General features: G+C 37.2%; 1 protein-coding gene across 4 annotated transcripts in view; it reads right to left on the reverse strand.

Moving 5' to 3' along the window:
- Nucleotides 1–8354: 8354 nt before the first annotated feature.
- The window catches only part of trpm6 (transient receptor potential cation channel subfamily M member 6), a 102499-nt gene continuing 96646 nt past the window's right edge, over nt 8355–14207 (reverse strand). For all 4 annotated transcript variants that reach the window (XM_062972001.1, XM_062971999.1, XM_062972000.1 and 1 more), the window contains 2 exons: nt 13288–13394; nt 8355–11412 (listed from right to left, as the gene is read on the reverse strand). In XM_062972001.1, the coding sequence (XP_062828071.1) occupies nt 11276–11412; nt 13288–13394 (244 nt within the window). In that variant the 3' untranslated portion in view covers nt 8355–11275. The remainder of the gene's footprint in view (nt 11413–13287; nt 13395–14207) is intronic.

The following is a 14207-nucleotide window of genomic DNA, read 5'->3' on the forward strand; positions in this document are numbered from 1 at the left end:
GAGGACTGACTGAAACTTCTATAGAAACAAGTAAATCAGTGCTGAGCTGGGAAGAAATCCCTAAATGGAAGTTCTATTGATTAATATGATAGGCAGATAGCTGTTGTGACTTTTTAAAAAAATGTTTTCCATTTCCCAAAAATCAGTACATGTATGAATATTTCCGTAAGGTCATCAGGGGAGGCACTACTCTCGCTTCCACCACTGTCCAAAATGCGGTTGGCGGCCATGAGAGAGAGGGCCTTTTCAGTGGTTGCCCCAAACCTTTGAAATACCCTCCACAAGGAAATTAAAACAGCACCCTCTCTTTCTTCAATCAAATAGCAGCTGAAACCCTTTCTTTTTAGGCAAGCCTTCAGAGAAGAAATCTAGACTGAATTGTCAGGAAGGCTAATTTTTATCAATTGGAACAAAATGCAATCTGATCTGGCAAGACTCCACAATAACATGTATTGTTTTTAAAATGCATGTTTGTGTTTATTATTTTATATATTTTATATGTGTTTTAATTGTTGTTGTTTTGTACTGCATTTAATATGTTGGAAACCACTTTGGGTCCCTTCATGGGAGAAATGCAAAATATAAAGATATTACTACTACTACTCCTACTACTATATTTTCGTTTTTAAAAAATTGAAAATTCCCCAAAAATTCATGGAAGAGTGAAACGTTCCGAAACTTGATGTGCTGACAGTGGTAAATGTATTCTATAATTGTAGCAAATTTCATGCCAATAGCTCTAACAATGAGGGAGAAAGGTGTCCCTGAAATTTCCCCATTGAAACAATTAGTTAAAGAAAAGTAACATAAAAGTAGTTGATTCGTTATAGTTACGATACGACTCTGTCCAATCTTGGTAACACTTTATATTAATTTTTTATTCAGAATTTTAACTGTGATACATAATTAAAAAAGGAAAGAAACAATTTTGAGATAGGATAAGGAAATGTGTGGGAGGGGTGTGCAAGGGGGGAGGGTGGGATGGGGAAGGATCTACAAATATCTAGGTTCTGGGGAGTGGGACAAGGTGTGCGGGGTATAGAAAAAGAGGGATATAGGATAATAGTTTATTTTGGTCTTCCGTTCTTTTCTCTTCACGTTTTTATTATTCTAAAAAGTCTTACTAATCTTATTTACTAGATTCCTCCATTGTTGCATTGTGGGTACTCCTGTATTAATCTAATCCAGGGGTCCTCAAACTTTTTAAGTGGAGGGTCGGTTCATGGTCCTCAGACTGTTGAGGGGGCAAATTATCATTTGAAAAAAAATGACAAATTCCTATGCACACTGCACATGTCTTATTTGTAGTGCAAGAACAACAACAACAACAACAACAACAACAACAACAACAACAACAGAACAATACAATATTTTTTTAAAAATTAACCAACATAAACCTATCAGGATTTCAATGGGAAGTGTGGGCCTGCTTCTGGCCAATGAGATAGTCAAGTTAATTAGGATTGTTGTTGTTGTGTGCCTTCAAGTCATTTCAGACTTTGGGCGAGCCTAAGTCTAAAACTGAGGGCAGGGGCCAGGTAAATGAACTTGGAGGGCCGCATCCGGCCCCTGGACCTTTGTTTGAGGACCCCTGATCTAATCCTTTGCTTTCTTTTTGTAGTCTTCATATCTCTTCCAATCCGTCATTTTTAGTGGTTTTCCTTTGTTTTCCCTTAACAAAAAGGTTAGTCTATCCATATCATATATTTTGTTTATTTTCCCTAGCCAGAGTTCTTTCGAGGGGATTTCTTGCAGTTTCCAATGTCTTATGAAAGTCATCCTTGCCGCTGTCGCTAAATAAAATATCATCATTCCTGTTTAGATCTGTCATATTTTCAGTTAGTCCTAGAAGGTAAAATTCTGGTTTCATCGGGAAAATTCTGTCTATTTTTTTTTTGTGTTTCTACATGTATCTGTCTCCAGTACTTTGAAGTTTCCAGGTATGTCCACCATGTGTGGAAGAATGTTCCTTCATGATTTTTCCATTTCCAGCAAAAATGTTGAGTGTTTTTGTACATTATCCCCAATTTTTGTGGTGTTATGTACCAACGATGGAACATCTTGAGCCAATTCTCTTGTAAGTCAGACGAATACGTGTATTTTAATTTTCTGTTCCAAATTGTTTCCCATTCTGCCAAATTGATTGGGTGTCCTAAATTCCTTGCCCAGTTCATCATACAATTTTTTATTTCTTCTGTCTTTGTGGACCATTCTAACAATTTGTTATAAATTCTAGTAATGTCTTTATCATTTTGTAATATTTTATCCCAAAAGTTCTCATTTTCATTGAAACCAATTCTCTTATCTTTGTATATTGTTCTTTTATTTAGGCATACTGAAACCATGAAATTTTATTGAATTTGTCTGATTTCTTCCAGAGATCTTAAATAGAATTTGCCATTCTTTTTTACCAATATATCTTTGTATCTTGGCCATATCGTCCATCCAAGATGTTTTTTCTGGTTTGCCTCTAGTGAGGAAACCCACATTGGTGTCTTATTATACATTTTTTTTGTACAAATCCCAAACTCTCATTATTGATGATCTAATAAAATGGTTGCCAAAATTTTTCTCTAGCTTCTTTTTTTCGTACCAAAGGTACACATGCCATCCCCTTCTTAGGTCGAAGCTCTCAAGTGTCAGAATGTTGTCTTTGTGTAACTTTGAGCAGTCCTTTACCCAGGAGAGTGCAATGGCATCAAAATATAGTTTTAAGTTAGGAAGTCCAAAACCTCCCCTTCTTCATAAATCCGTCATTATTAAGTGTTTAATTCTTGGGTCTTTTTTCCTTTTCAAATGAAATTTGAGATCTCTTTGCTCCAATCAATAAATGTTTTCTTATTTCGAATTATTGGTAAATTTTGAAAGAGGTACAAGAATTTTGGTAAGATGTTCATTTTTATTATTGAAATTCGACCCAATAGTGATATTTTTAGATTCTTCCATTTTGTGGCAACACTTTAGAAACAATTCCCACCCGCCCCCCTAATTTTGTAATGGGTATTGAAACTTTTTTTTTTTCATTGATCGCACAGGCCTAGTATCTGCCCAGATTGTATGAGTGGAGATTTGGGACTAAATTTTTAAAAATGCGAAGAAAGAGAAAGGGACTAAATAAAAAAGCTGAAGAAAGAGAAATCAGGCTGCTATACAGTCTCAACTGGGGGAGATGTGATAAAATGCACAGACATAATCATGTAAATAGACAATATATACAAATAATTGATCTTGGTACAATTTGAGACATTTCACAATACATTGCTGTCAACTATGTTACAAAGGCTGGATTTATACAATGCCTACCACACTTACAGTGCTGCCTGATATGTTCACATTCTGTAATTGTTGCCAAAGATGGTTGTATCAAATATGTTGAGTACCTTGCATAAATCAAATTAACTGATTTCTATATGATTCTAGAAATGATCCAGCATTCATATTCAGTAAGGAGTCATATATAGCAAGTGCATTGGAATATTCATTCACACAAGCTAGTTACTTGTATTATGAACACTAACTTATTTACTTTTCAATACATTCATATAAAATTTTTCACATGTGTCTGGGATTAAGTCAAATGGAATTATGTGATACTTACCTCTAAATAAAGATGCACACAGCTTTGAACTGGAAGACTGTGGACTTTTGGATTCAGAAAAATTTATATTCAGTCAATGTAGCGATACTCACTTATTACTCATACGGTATATTCTAGTTAGTGCAAAAAAAAAACCCGCAGTGTTTAAAAATATTTTATTGTGGTAGACAAATACATATCAACAATAATAAAAACACTGAAAACACAAAATGTGCATTTTGTATAATGTGAAGAATAAATCATACAGCCTTGATCCTCCGGTTATCATTTCTTGAAAACAATCCTAACATGTTGTTTACCAAAAATATGCTGTCAGTCCTGCGTATCACAAGGAGTAAATTTGTCCGTATAGTATTTAACATCTTTTGAAACCTTCAAGGATAACCTGCTTAGATTTCTGCTCACATGAATGACTAAATCTGTAGAAACATAGTGTGTTGCTTAAGGATTTTCCCTTTGAAATCAGATGCTTCCTAGCAGGTGGCAAGCACAATAGGACTCATCTCAAATCTGTCTCTCCTCTGTTTGGTTTTCTGTCAGCCATTAATGAAAACATTTTATGCTAAAATAATCAAAAAGGTCCTTCATGAAGAAAGCTTTGAAGCCTTCCTTTTTTGTTTCCTTCACAAAGACACAACTTTTATTTATCTGAGAAAAAACCTTCATGTATTGGAGTGAGGGGGTGTTATCGGTTGCATAGGCAAATTGAGAGTTATTTTATCTGGGAACTTATTTTAATCTATTTTACACCAGCTATTTTACCATAAAATACATTCTTTTTGCCTTAGGATATCCAGATGAATCCCAACACTGATGGTAGTGTTTAGATAACATTCTGCAGATTACAGTGCCATGTACTACAAAGTTACTATAAAAGCTATATTTGAGAAAACATTTGATGGTGTGCAGTAATATTAACCATAGCAACAAATGGTCACGGCAGAAACTGGGCTCCACATTCAAGACTGCCATAAGAAAAAAGACAATGCCTTGATGTCCTTCGTGTGTTTTATAGCAATATGTTTTCATTTACTTTGAGTTTGAATCAGACTAGCAGACTGCATATCAAGTATTGCTGAGAATTCTAGTATCATAGATTCGAAGAGAATTTAAATAGTCAGCTAGTCTGGTTGCCTTTCAATATAGGAATTAACATTCTGCTAAAGCAGGAGCACACAACCTACAACATAACAGAGTAATAAATATGATGTTGAGAGAGAACATGTGGTCATCCAGGTGCTTCTTTAGTACTACAAATACCATCAGACTCAACCAGCATGGCCGCTAGTCAGAGATGATTAGAATTGCACATCCAAAGGTGCCCCAAAGGTGCCCCATCCTTGATCTCAAGCTTTTTCAGTGGTAGCTCCTGTTCTTGTAATTTCATTATCTATGGTGTTATTTTGTCAGAAGGTTTAGTGCAATGTAGTTTAAGAATAGTCTGTATTGGTGTTGTTATGTTTTACTGAAATTCTGAGGAATCTGGTGTGTAATTAATTTTGAGTTTTTTAACTAACTGAATTGTGTAATACCAGCTACCCTAATACCCCTTAGAACTACAGGCTCCATTTCAAGTATATTCCTTATGTCACCTAAAGTTAATTTCTGTCATGTGGCAAGCACAAACATCTGTAGTTTGTAGGAAGAAAGAGCAAATCTCTTCTGACTATCATAATGTATTTGTGACATCTATGTTTAGCAAATCAGCATCCGTACCAAAAAAAAATCCTTGTATCCCATTATTAATTTCATGAACCCTTCTGCACTGCATTAATCTAAAAGAACATCAAAATCCGTGTCATAAGAAGAGTTATCTAATTATGTAATATGTACTTATGTATAGTTTAGTACATCTTGACAAGTACACCTTGTTCCATCTATAGACATGAACAGATCAAACAGTGCATAGGATTAGTGATTTGCATAACACTGTCAACCAGTTTTATGAAAGTGCCAAGAATAGTTTTCCATTACAGCTTTAGATAGAAGGGTGTAACATAAATCAAAAGCAATGACCTCTCTTGTCATTTTCACTGGGGTCCATTGTTCAACAGAGGGGATCACTGACATTGCTAGACTTAAGGTTTTCCTTAGGAAAGTTATGTGAAGGTATTGTATTGGAATGTTCTGAACTTCAGTGTTCCCCAGACTGGATTTTTAATATCACAGAGTTGCACCAAATCTGGTTTAAGGGATCTCTATCTTCCATTTGTTCTATGCTCAAAACAAATTGGATTACTTTGCTGAAGCCATGTTTTTTGGGTGATGGGAAAGTAAGAAACACATTTGGTCACCATCATGCTGCAAAACAGTGGTTCCCAACCTTTGGGCCTCCAGATGTTTTGGTCTTCAACTTCCAGAAATCCCAGCCAGCTTACCAGCTGTTAGGAACTGTGGGAGCTGAAGTCCAAAACACCTGGAGGCCCAAAACACCTGGAGGCCCAAATGCTGTAAAATGAACAAAAACTAAAATCTGCTAAACTGGCTAAACTAGCTGCCTTCAAATTGACTTCGATTTAAGGCACCCCAATAAATGAGAGACCTCCAAGTTCCCCCATCATCAACGACCCTGCTCAGGTCTGGCAGACTGGGTCTTCATTGATCAAGTCGATCCATCCGAAATGCAGCCTTCTTTTTTTCCTGATGCCTTGAGGATTGCCAAGCATTATTGTCTTTTCTAGTGAGTCATCTCTTCTCACAATATGGTCGAAATAAGCAAAACAACCTCGGTTTAGCCATCTTGGCTTCTAGGCAGAGGTCAGGCCTAATTTTTCCCAGGGCCCATTTATTTGGCTTTTTAATAGTCCACATTATTTGCAGAACTCTTATCTAGCACCACATCTCTAATTTGAGTTTTCATCCTATTAGCTTTTGTCACAGTCCAGCTTTCCCAATCAAACATAGAAATGGGAAATACAATGGCATGGATAATCCTAACTTTAGTGAAATGATATATTTACCCTTCAGGATCTGTTCCAGTTCCTTCATAGCTCCCTTCCAAGTCCTAGTATTCTATTTTCTTGATTGCAGTTTCCATTTTGATTAATGATTGAGCAAAACTTGACTATATATTGGGGTTTTTTTGTATCCTTTAGAGCCTCTCATTCACATTCCTGTCATGTAGTCAAGGTGGGAATCATGGGTCCTGCCTGGTGTTTTTAGACTGCAACTCCTCATCTTCCCAGCCATAAACTAGGCAGTCCAGGACTGTTCAGACTTGGTCCTACATTGCCCAAAGGACCACAGGATTTTCACCTTTGAGATAAAGCAAGGCAGATGGCAACAAAAAAGATCTTTATGGTGGTGGTACCATGGAGTGGCACTGATAAACTATAGCCCTTCCCAAAGATAACAAGACTGTTGGAGTCCACAACTATGATGCTGCCATGAAGAACTTTTCTACAGTTGCCAATCCAGCTAGTCTATAGGATAGAAGAACATCTAAAGATTTCCTGTGTTTCTTCTACTTATTAGGTAGAATTAATGTTGCTATATTTCTGTCACTCATATGTCATTTTGATATGCTGTTAATAACCCTCAAGAATATCTAGTCAAACACTGAGATATAAGTCTTTAAAATACCTCTATGAGTCAAAATGTGATACCTAAAATGTTCAATTTCTTTTTACTTCTCCCCATGTACACTTTGCGGGATCTGGGCTGTTTTTGCTTTGTTTTAAATGACAATACAGTAGAGTCTCACTTATCCAAGACTTGCTTATCCAAGTTTCTGGATTATCCAAGCCATTTTTGTTGTCAATGTTTTCAATATATCATGATATTTTGGTGCTAAATTAGTAAATACGGTAATTACAACATAACATTACTATGTATTGAATTACTTTTTCTGTTAAATTTGTTGTATAAACATGATGTTTTGGTGCTTAATTTGTAAAATCATAACCTAATTTGATGTTTAATAGGCTTTTCCTTAATCCCTCCTTATTATCCAAGATATTTGCTTATCCAAGATTCTGCCGGCCCGTTTAGCTTGTATAAGTGAGACTCTACTGTAATTTACTATAAAATGTCATTCATAGTCATGGGACCTCACATATAATAGCAACAATATTAACCATGCCCAGCATACTCCTGGCACTATTTAAAGTAGCATAGTAGTCATCATTCTTATTAACAACTATTTCTGAGGTTCTAGCTACATCTCTCCCTGTAACATTCCCCACTAGGTTTGATATCAAACCCTAAGAAGGGGGCCTGGGAGGCATGTTCAAAAGGACATGTGCTAATTACCTGCCTGATAAAAACCAAGGGTTTGCATAATTCACTGCAGTATGTAAATGGAAACATTCTCTCTTCTTCCTCCCCTCCCCCCAATGTTAGCTGTTGACATGGCCACCATTCTGAGTGATTATGGTCACTCAGTGTAGGAAATGAATTAAGATTCTCCACAGGGTCCTCATTTGTGCGGTATATATTAAAACTAAAAGGCTACTTATGTAAATAGTGACTCTTACATCACAACTTATTTGCCTGCTAGCTGAGTTGTATCCAATTTAGCAAAGTGGCCGCAAAATGTGCAATTTCACAGGAAGTCGCTTATCCAACAGCCGTAAGGGAGTTTACTCACATAATAGGTATTACCTGGAGTGATTTAATGTGCAGGTAAACAACCTTCTCTTTGGCACTATTCAACCTCAAATATAAACAGACTGCTTCTAATACTGCATCTAACATTCTCTTGAAGTATTTATACCCTTTTCAAAACCTCAAATAAATAATCACACAGACACAGATATTTACAGTTGTAAAATAGATTGCAGCATGTGCTATATTCCCAAAAATCAGGTGTGGTCAGTGGGGATAAGCAGTGGGCTATTCTTATGGGTAAAAAAAGAGGGATTCAATTCATCCACGGCCACAACAACACCCCAATATCATTCTGTGCAGAAACTGGACACCTCCATAATCATTCTGTGCAGATACAGATCTCTTTTTTTTCTTGGTGTTTCTGAACATAGGATTTTTTTTCTTTTTAAAATTTTGTTGTATTACATTATAAAAAGTGTAATTTCTTTTTTTAAAATCTAGGAGAGTCACATTTTCAAACAACCTATTTTTTGGCAGCATCCATTTATATCCATCTATTCACTAATACAACCTCATCACAAAGGACTAAATTTGGTGGCATATGCTGGTTTAGCTCAGGTCACACACGGAACCCGCTAGCTTCCATCAAACAATGCCAGCGTGACTCCGTGGGTGAAGAACGATGGAACTGGTGCATGCTGTCACCACAACAACATGGGATGCTTCCTGTGTTGCCATTACAAGCAATGGGGGAAGCCGCATGATCGACACTTCCCCCTATGGGTTCAGCTGGCAGAGGAGTCACGCGATGCGGGGCATGAGGCGCCAGGTTCCCCATGCCCCCCAACGGCACGAAGTGATTCCAGCAGCCATGTGACAAAGTCCATAATTAGTGCCAACTAAACAAGGCAGGGAATTTCATCAGGACTGAAATTAATTCAAAGCAAAATCGGTACTGCGGAGAAAAGATTTTGAAAGCCCTTAAGGTAGTGGTGGAACATAGAATAATGCTGACAGTTATCAGTATAAATGGTACACTGTCTATATAAAATATAAAGTGCTGTTGTTGATCATGTTGCGACTCAGAAAGAAGCCTTGTTACTCCAGATTTTAAAACTTATAAAATACAACACAAAAACCTAAAACAGATGGAGAGATTTCTGAGATAAATTAACATTAACATTTCAACTCTCATACTGCAACCCTTTTTCTTTAACTCAAGTACTACAGTCAGCTCTCAACATTCATGGGAACAATAGCTTCTGTTTTAGAGGGCTTATTATTTTCAAACCAAGATCCAAAAAGTTCCTGAAAGCTAGGAGCAGAGAGAAAGAGATGGCAACTTCAAATCCCCATTCTAATCAATACCTCCTTCGGTCTACCAAGCATTCCCACTGAGCATTCCCAGAGGTGAAGTGCTGTCCCATTAAGCAGAGCTTCTCAAACATTTCATGCTAGTGACACACCTTTTAGGCATGCATCATTTTGTGACACAATAATTCAGTTTTCCTAACCAACTAGAGGTTAAACCAACCCATTACAAAAAATATGGACACATACATGAATTATAATAATGACATGCATGGGGACACAACTTATCTCATGAAAATCTTTCATTTATATTATTAAAAAATGATTGATTTATGTCTTATTTCACATAGACTCAAGGTTTCTCATTACACTGGTGCAACACACCTATGCACTGCAGCTGACACACAATACAGAGTTTGGAAAGCTCAGCTTTAAGGGGAGAACTTGTCACCTGGTTTGTTTGTTTTTTTGTTTGTTTGTTTTTTGCATAAACATTAATGTTTCGCTACCTGGATCCTTTTACACTACACATCTGTAGTACTATGGCTCTTCTTTAAACTATCGTGGCATCATCTTGTGGAATCCTTTTGATGGGCAATTTATGGAGGAGTATTTGGAGTTCTCAGTCAAAGAGCTCCAGGATCTCTCCAAACTAAAAAAAATGACAGGATGACATGGGATGCACCCATGGTGGTTAAAGTGGAATCATAGCTTTATTTATTATTTGTTTAATTTTTATCCAGTCTTTCTCCCAATATAGGAAGGTGGCTAACAATAATCATCGTGCTATGACTGTGTACAGTTGGCCCTCCATACCTGCGGGTTTAACTTTTGAGGATTTGATTTTACTGGATTTGTGGAATATGTTCTTTCTATGAATCTCTAGGTACTCTAGTGTGATTCAAGCATAGACTCCCAATGAAGAACCTAGCAATTCATAGAGAAAATATGTTTATAGGTATGTGTATTGCAATTCTTTGATTGAACTCCAACAGAAAGTGGCCCTTCATATCGACCCTCCTTAGAGTCATGGTGGAGGACCAAGAAATTCATAGAGAGATGTTCTATCAGGTTAAAAAAGGGGTGTGCAGTTTTTTTTCACTCTTACAAAAGTGGAAGGCTTCTTGTAATGTGAAAGGAGCCTTCAACATGAACATTTGCAACAATCTCAGCAGGTTTTTTCTCTCCTTATCATCACATTAGTGAAACCAACCTAGAAACATATCCCAGCAAACAATTTGTATCTTTAAACAAATGCTGAAGGGATTAAGAAGTTTCCTGAGTTTCATTGTGGAGCCTGTTCATTTTGTGACAAGTAAATGTAGCTATATTCACAAAGGGATAATGTTTCTGTCCTTATAAAGGTTTGGTAGAAGTTCCACAAGTACACCTTCTCTCATTTCATAATTGAGCCAACAGAAGAAAGTGCCTGGTAAATGCTCCATTCTTCTGAAATACTCAAAAAGAAAAGAATAATTCTTTGGGGGAAACTACTATTCTACTCCTAGATATAATATGTAAAACAGATGCAAAATAAGAAATGAATACTGATTTCTGAGGCTGTAGTGTGATGCAGGAACAGTGGTGGCTTTAATGGATAATCTTAAACCAAATCTATACAAACAAAAATACCAAGGAAATTCCTTTTGCACTGGAAGTTTGTTCACACACTCATATACATATAAATTGATTCTTTATCTACAAAGCAATGGCTGGTAGAAATATTTGGGTACCTCAACTTTCTTCCCACACATAGATTGAATATAAGGTATGATTCAAGTGCTCAGAAAGCTAGAACCGGCCTGCTAACCCCTTGCATTACAATCTGGTACAAAATTCCACAGGTTCATCTCTGCAATTGTTAACAGTCTCATCTCCTGCTGCTGCCATTGCCTCGGTTTCAGCTTCAAAGGCAGGATTGAGCCTCCCAGGTGTGTAGTCATTTCTTTTCAGATCTGTAAGAAGAAATCACACAAAAACTCAGATCACCCAGCATTGAAGGAGAGCCAGGTCTTGAGAATAAGAAGTCATTTCTTAATATGGTTCAGAACAGAAAGGCAAGATGCTTTTCGTATTGTCTTTCCCATGTTCTAATATATAAGTCTTAAATCCAAAGAAGTGAAGGGAAAGAAATCTCTCAATAGATGTGAGAATGGCTCCTTTTGTGGGTGCCTTTCAATCTTTTATTAGGCTTACTTGGCCTTTCATCATGAATGCCACAGGTTGTGAGTTCCTGCTGTTACATCCATGAAACTGAATAAGAACACAGGATACAACAGGGGTAGGCAAAGTATGATCTCCAGGTGTTTCTGAACTGCAGCGCCTATTAACCCTAGGGATCTGCACCCAACAGCTGGATGACTATAGATTTTGAACTTGTAATCCTGAGTATTCAGAATAGCCATAGGGGTGAGGCTGGCAATGTTACTGTGAGAAAGCAATGTAGTGATGGCAATTAATGGCCCATCTATTTGTAGACTTCCCAGAAATTTATACATATAATCTAAAATCTATCAAATGAAGTATACTGATGATAGCTATATTGTGTTCATTTTGGCCTGTTTATTGCAATATACATCACAACAAATTGCCATCTGGAGGTATGGAAAACCCTGGGAAGTTATGCACCATACTCAGTAACCAGGAAAAAAATAAAAATAAAAAGTGAGCCAAGTCCTTGTGTTTCCTACATTCCTAACCATTACTGCATCTCCATGTCTAACTCTTTCAAATTATAATCAAGAAAAATACAATACCTAAAATCCTGCTGGTATCTTATACTTGAATAGGTCATCCTACAGAAGCAGTTAGATATTTCTGTCCAATGTGTAGCATCCATACACCATCCAAGCTTGTGCAAATGGAGGTAACACAAGAGATGTCAATGCATATATGAATGCTTTCCTTAGACAATGAGTATCCATCTGCCTGTTGAAATTGTCAGTGTGTGTATATATGCCTTCAAGTCACCTGTCAATTTATGGTAGTTCCAAGAATTTCATAGGGCTTTCTTAGGCAAGGAATATTCAGGTTTTCCTCTGAAAAAATAGTCTACAGCTTCTGGTATCTATTGGTAGTATCCCATCCAAGTACTAATCAGAACAGATCTTGCTTAACTCCCAATATCAGATGGGAACAGTGCCTTTTTGGTAGTTAGTAATGCTCTTTTAATTGTGCATCCAATTCAACATCTGACTGTACAACACTGCTATACAAAACAAGCATTGCACCACATAATCAACACATCACTCTGCCTGTTATGTTCTATACCCAGTCTCTGTCAATACTTCCATATTATCCCCTGCGTTCCCTCAACATGAATTAATTGCATTCCTTAAATTCATAACATGTAGCCCTTTCATATCTGACAACTCTTCATTCTAAAGGAAGTTTACAAATTCAAGCTGGAACATATATGAACAATACTTGTCTGCCTTACTGCTCATTGTGGACACCATATATTAGTTGTCAGTATCACCCAGAGGAAAAAGTTTCCTAGCAGAAGCATATAAAGACAGACCAGGTTTTGGCTTTGAAGTTGACTTGTTTGCCAAAGTATTTAGGCTTCAATTGATGGATATTTAAATGGCTTTTCTAACCAAGATTAATTTGTGCATTATGTTTCATTATTAGACCTGCCTTTTGTTATCTGAAACACACTGAACTCTATGTTTAGTAAAAGGACAAGATGTTAGAGATAATATAAAATTAATAGGCAGAGACTAGAATTTTAGCAACAGAGTGCACATGTTCATAGTTCTCAGATTCAGGAACAAGCTGCTGTCAGGAATGGTTTCCTCAGAAGCATGCAGAGTTTTTGTAATGCATACCGGGAAGCCTCAGTTTCCTGCAACAAGAGTTACAGCAGTGCTTTGAAATAAAGTTTTTGATTGCGTTCTCTCCAAGGTTTGCTGGTCCAAAAGCCATCCCTCTAGATCTGTAAGAAATGACAGAGTACCAATGAAAGTGTAGCCTACATTTCAATCTATTACTTACAATCTTGCAAAGTCTTAAAAGAAATAAAGCAATGGCCTTAAGACTGTTAGTACAAAAATATACAGTTCAATTCCCATATCTATGGAGGACACACCCAGAATTTGTGTGGGTACATATAACCATTTTTTTTCGTGTCAGGAGCGACTTGAGAAACTGCAAGTCACTTCTGGTGTGAGAGAATGGGCTGCAAGGACATTGCCCAGGGGATGCCCAGATGTTTTTTTATGTTTTACCATCCTTGTAGGAGGCTTTTCTCGTGTTCCCGCATGGGGAGATAGAGCTGACAGAGGGAGCTCATCCACGCTCTCCCCGGGTTGGATTCGAACCAGCAACCTTCAGGTCAGTAACCCAACCTTCAAGTCCACAGTCCTGATGGCACAAGCCTTTAACCCATTGCACCACCAGGGAATCTGGAGCATCTGGTAGCCTAGGGGATAAAAGCCCTGTTTACAGCTTCCTCCTTTTTTGCCAGCATTTTTCTGGTATTTCCTTATGGTGCCATTAAAATACCTCCCCACTTAAGCGGTATCTATTTATCTACTCACCGCTGTTTTCTATCTCCTAGGTGGTCAGTGAGCTGGGCTGAAAGTCAGGCACTCATCCCAATCCGGGCTTTGAACTGCCAGCATTTCGATTAGTAAGATTTATTGCAGCTAGTAGTTAACATGCTGTACTAAAGCCCAGCCCATTATTAAAAGTCTGTATCCCGTGGTAATTTCCCCATCAAAATGAAGCCATGCTGTTGGCTTTGTGC

The sequence above is a fragment of the Anolis carolinensis genome, chromosome 2, assembly GCF_035594765.1.
Source record: "Anolis carolinensis isolate JA03-04 chromosome 2, rAnoCar3.1.pri, whole genome shotgun sequence".
Taxonomy (NCBI): Eukaryota; Metazoa; Chordata; class Lepidosauria; order Squamata; family Dactyloidae; genus Anolis; species Anolis carolinensis.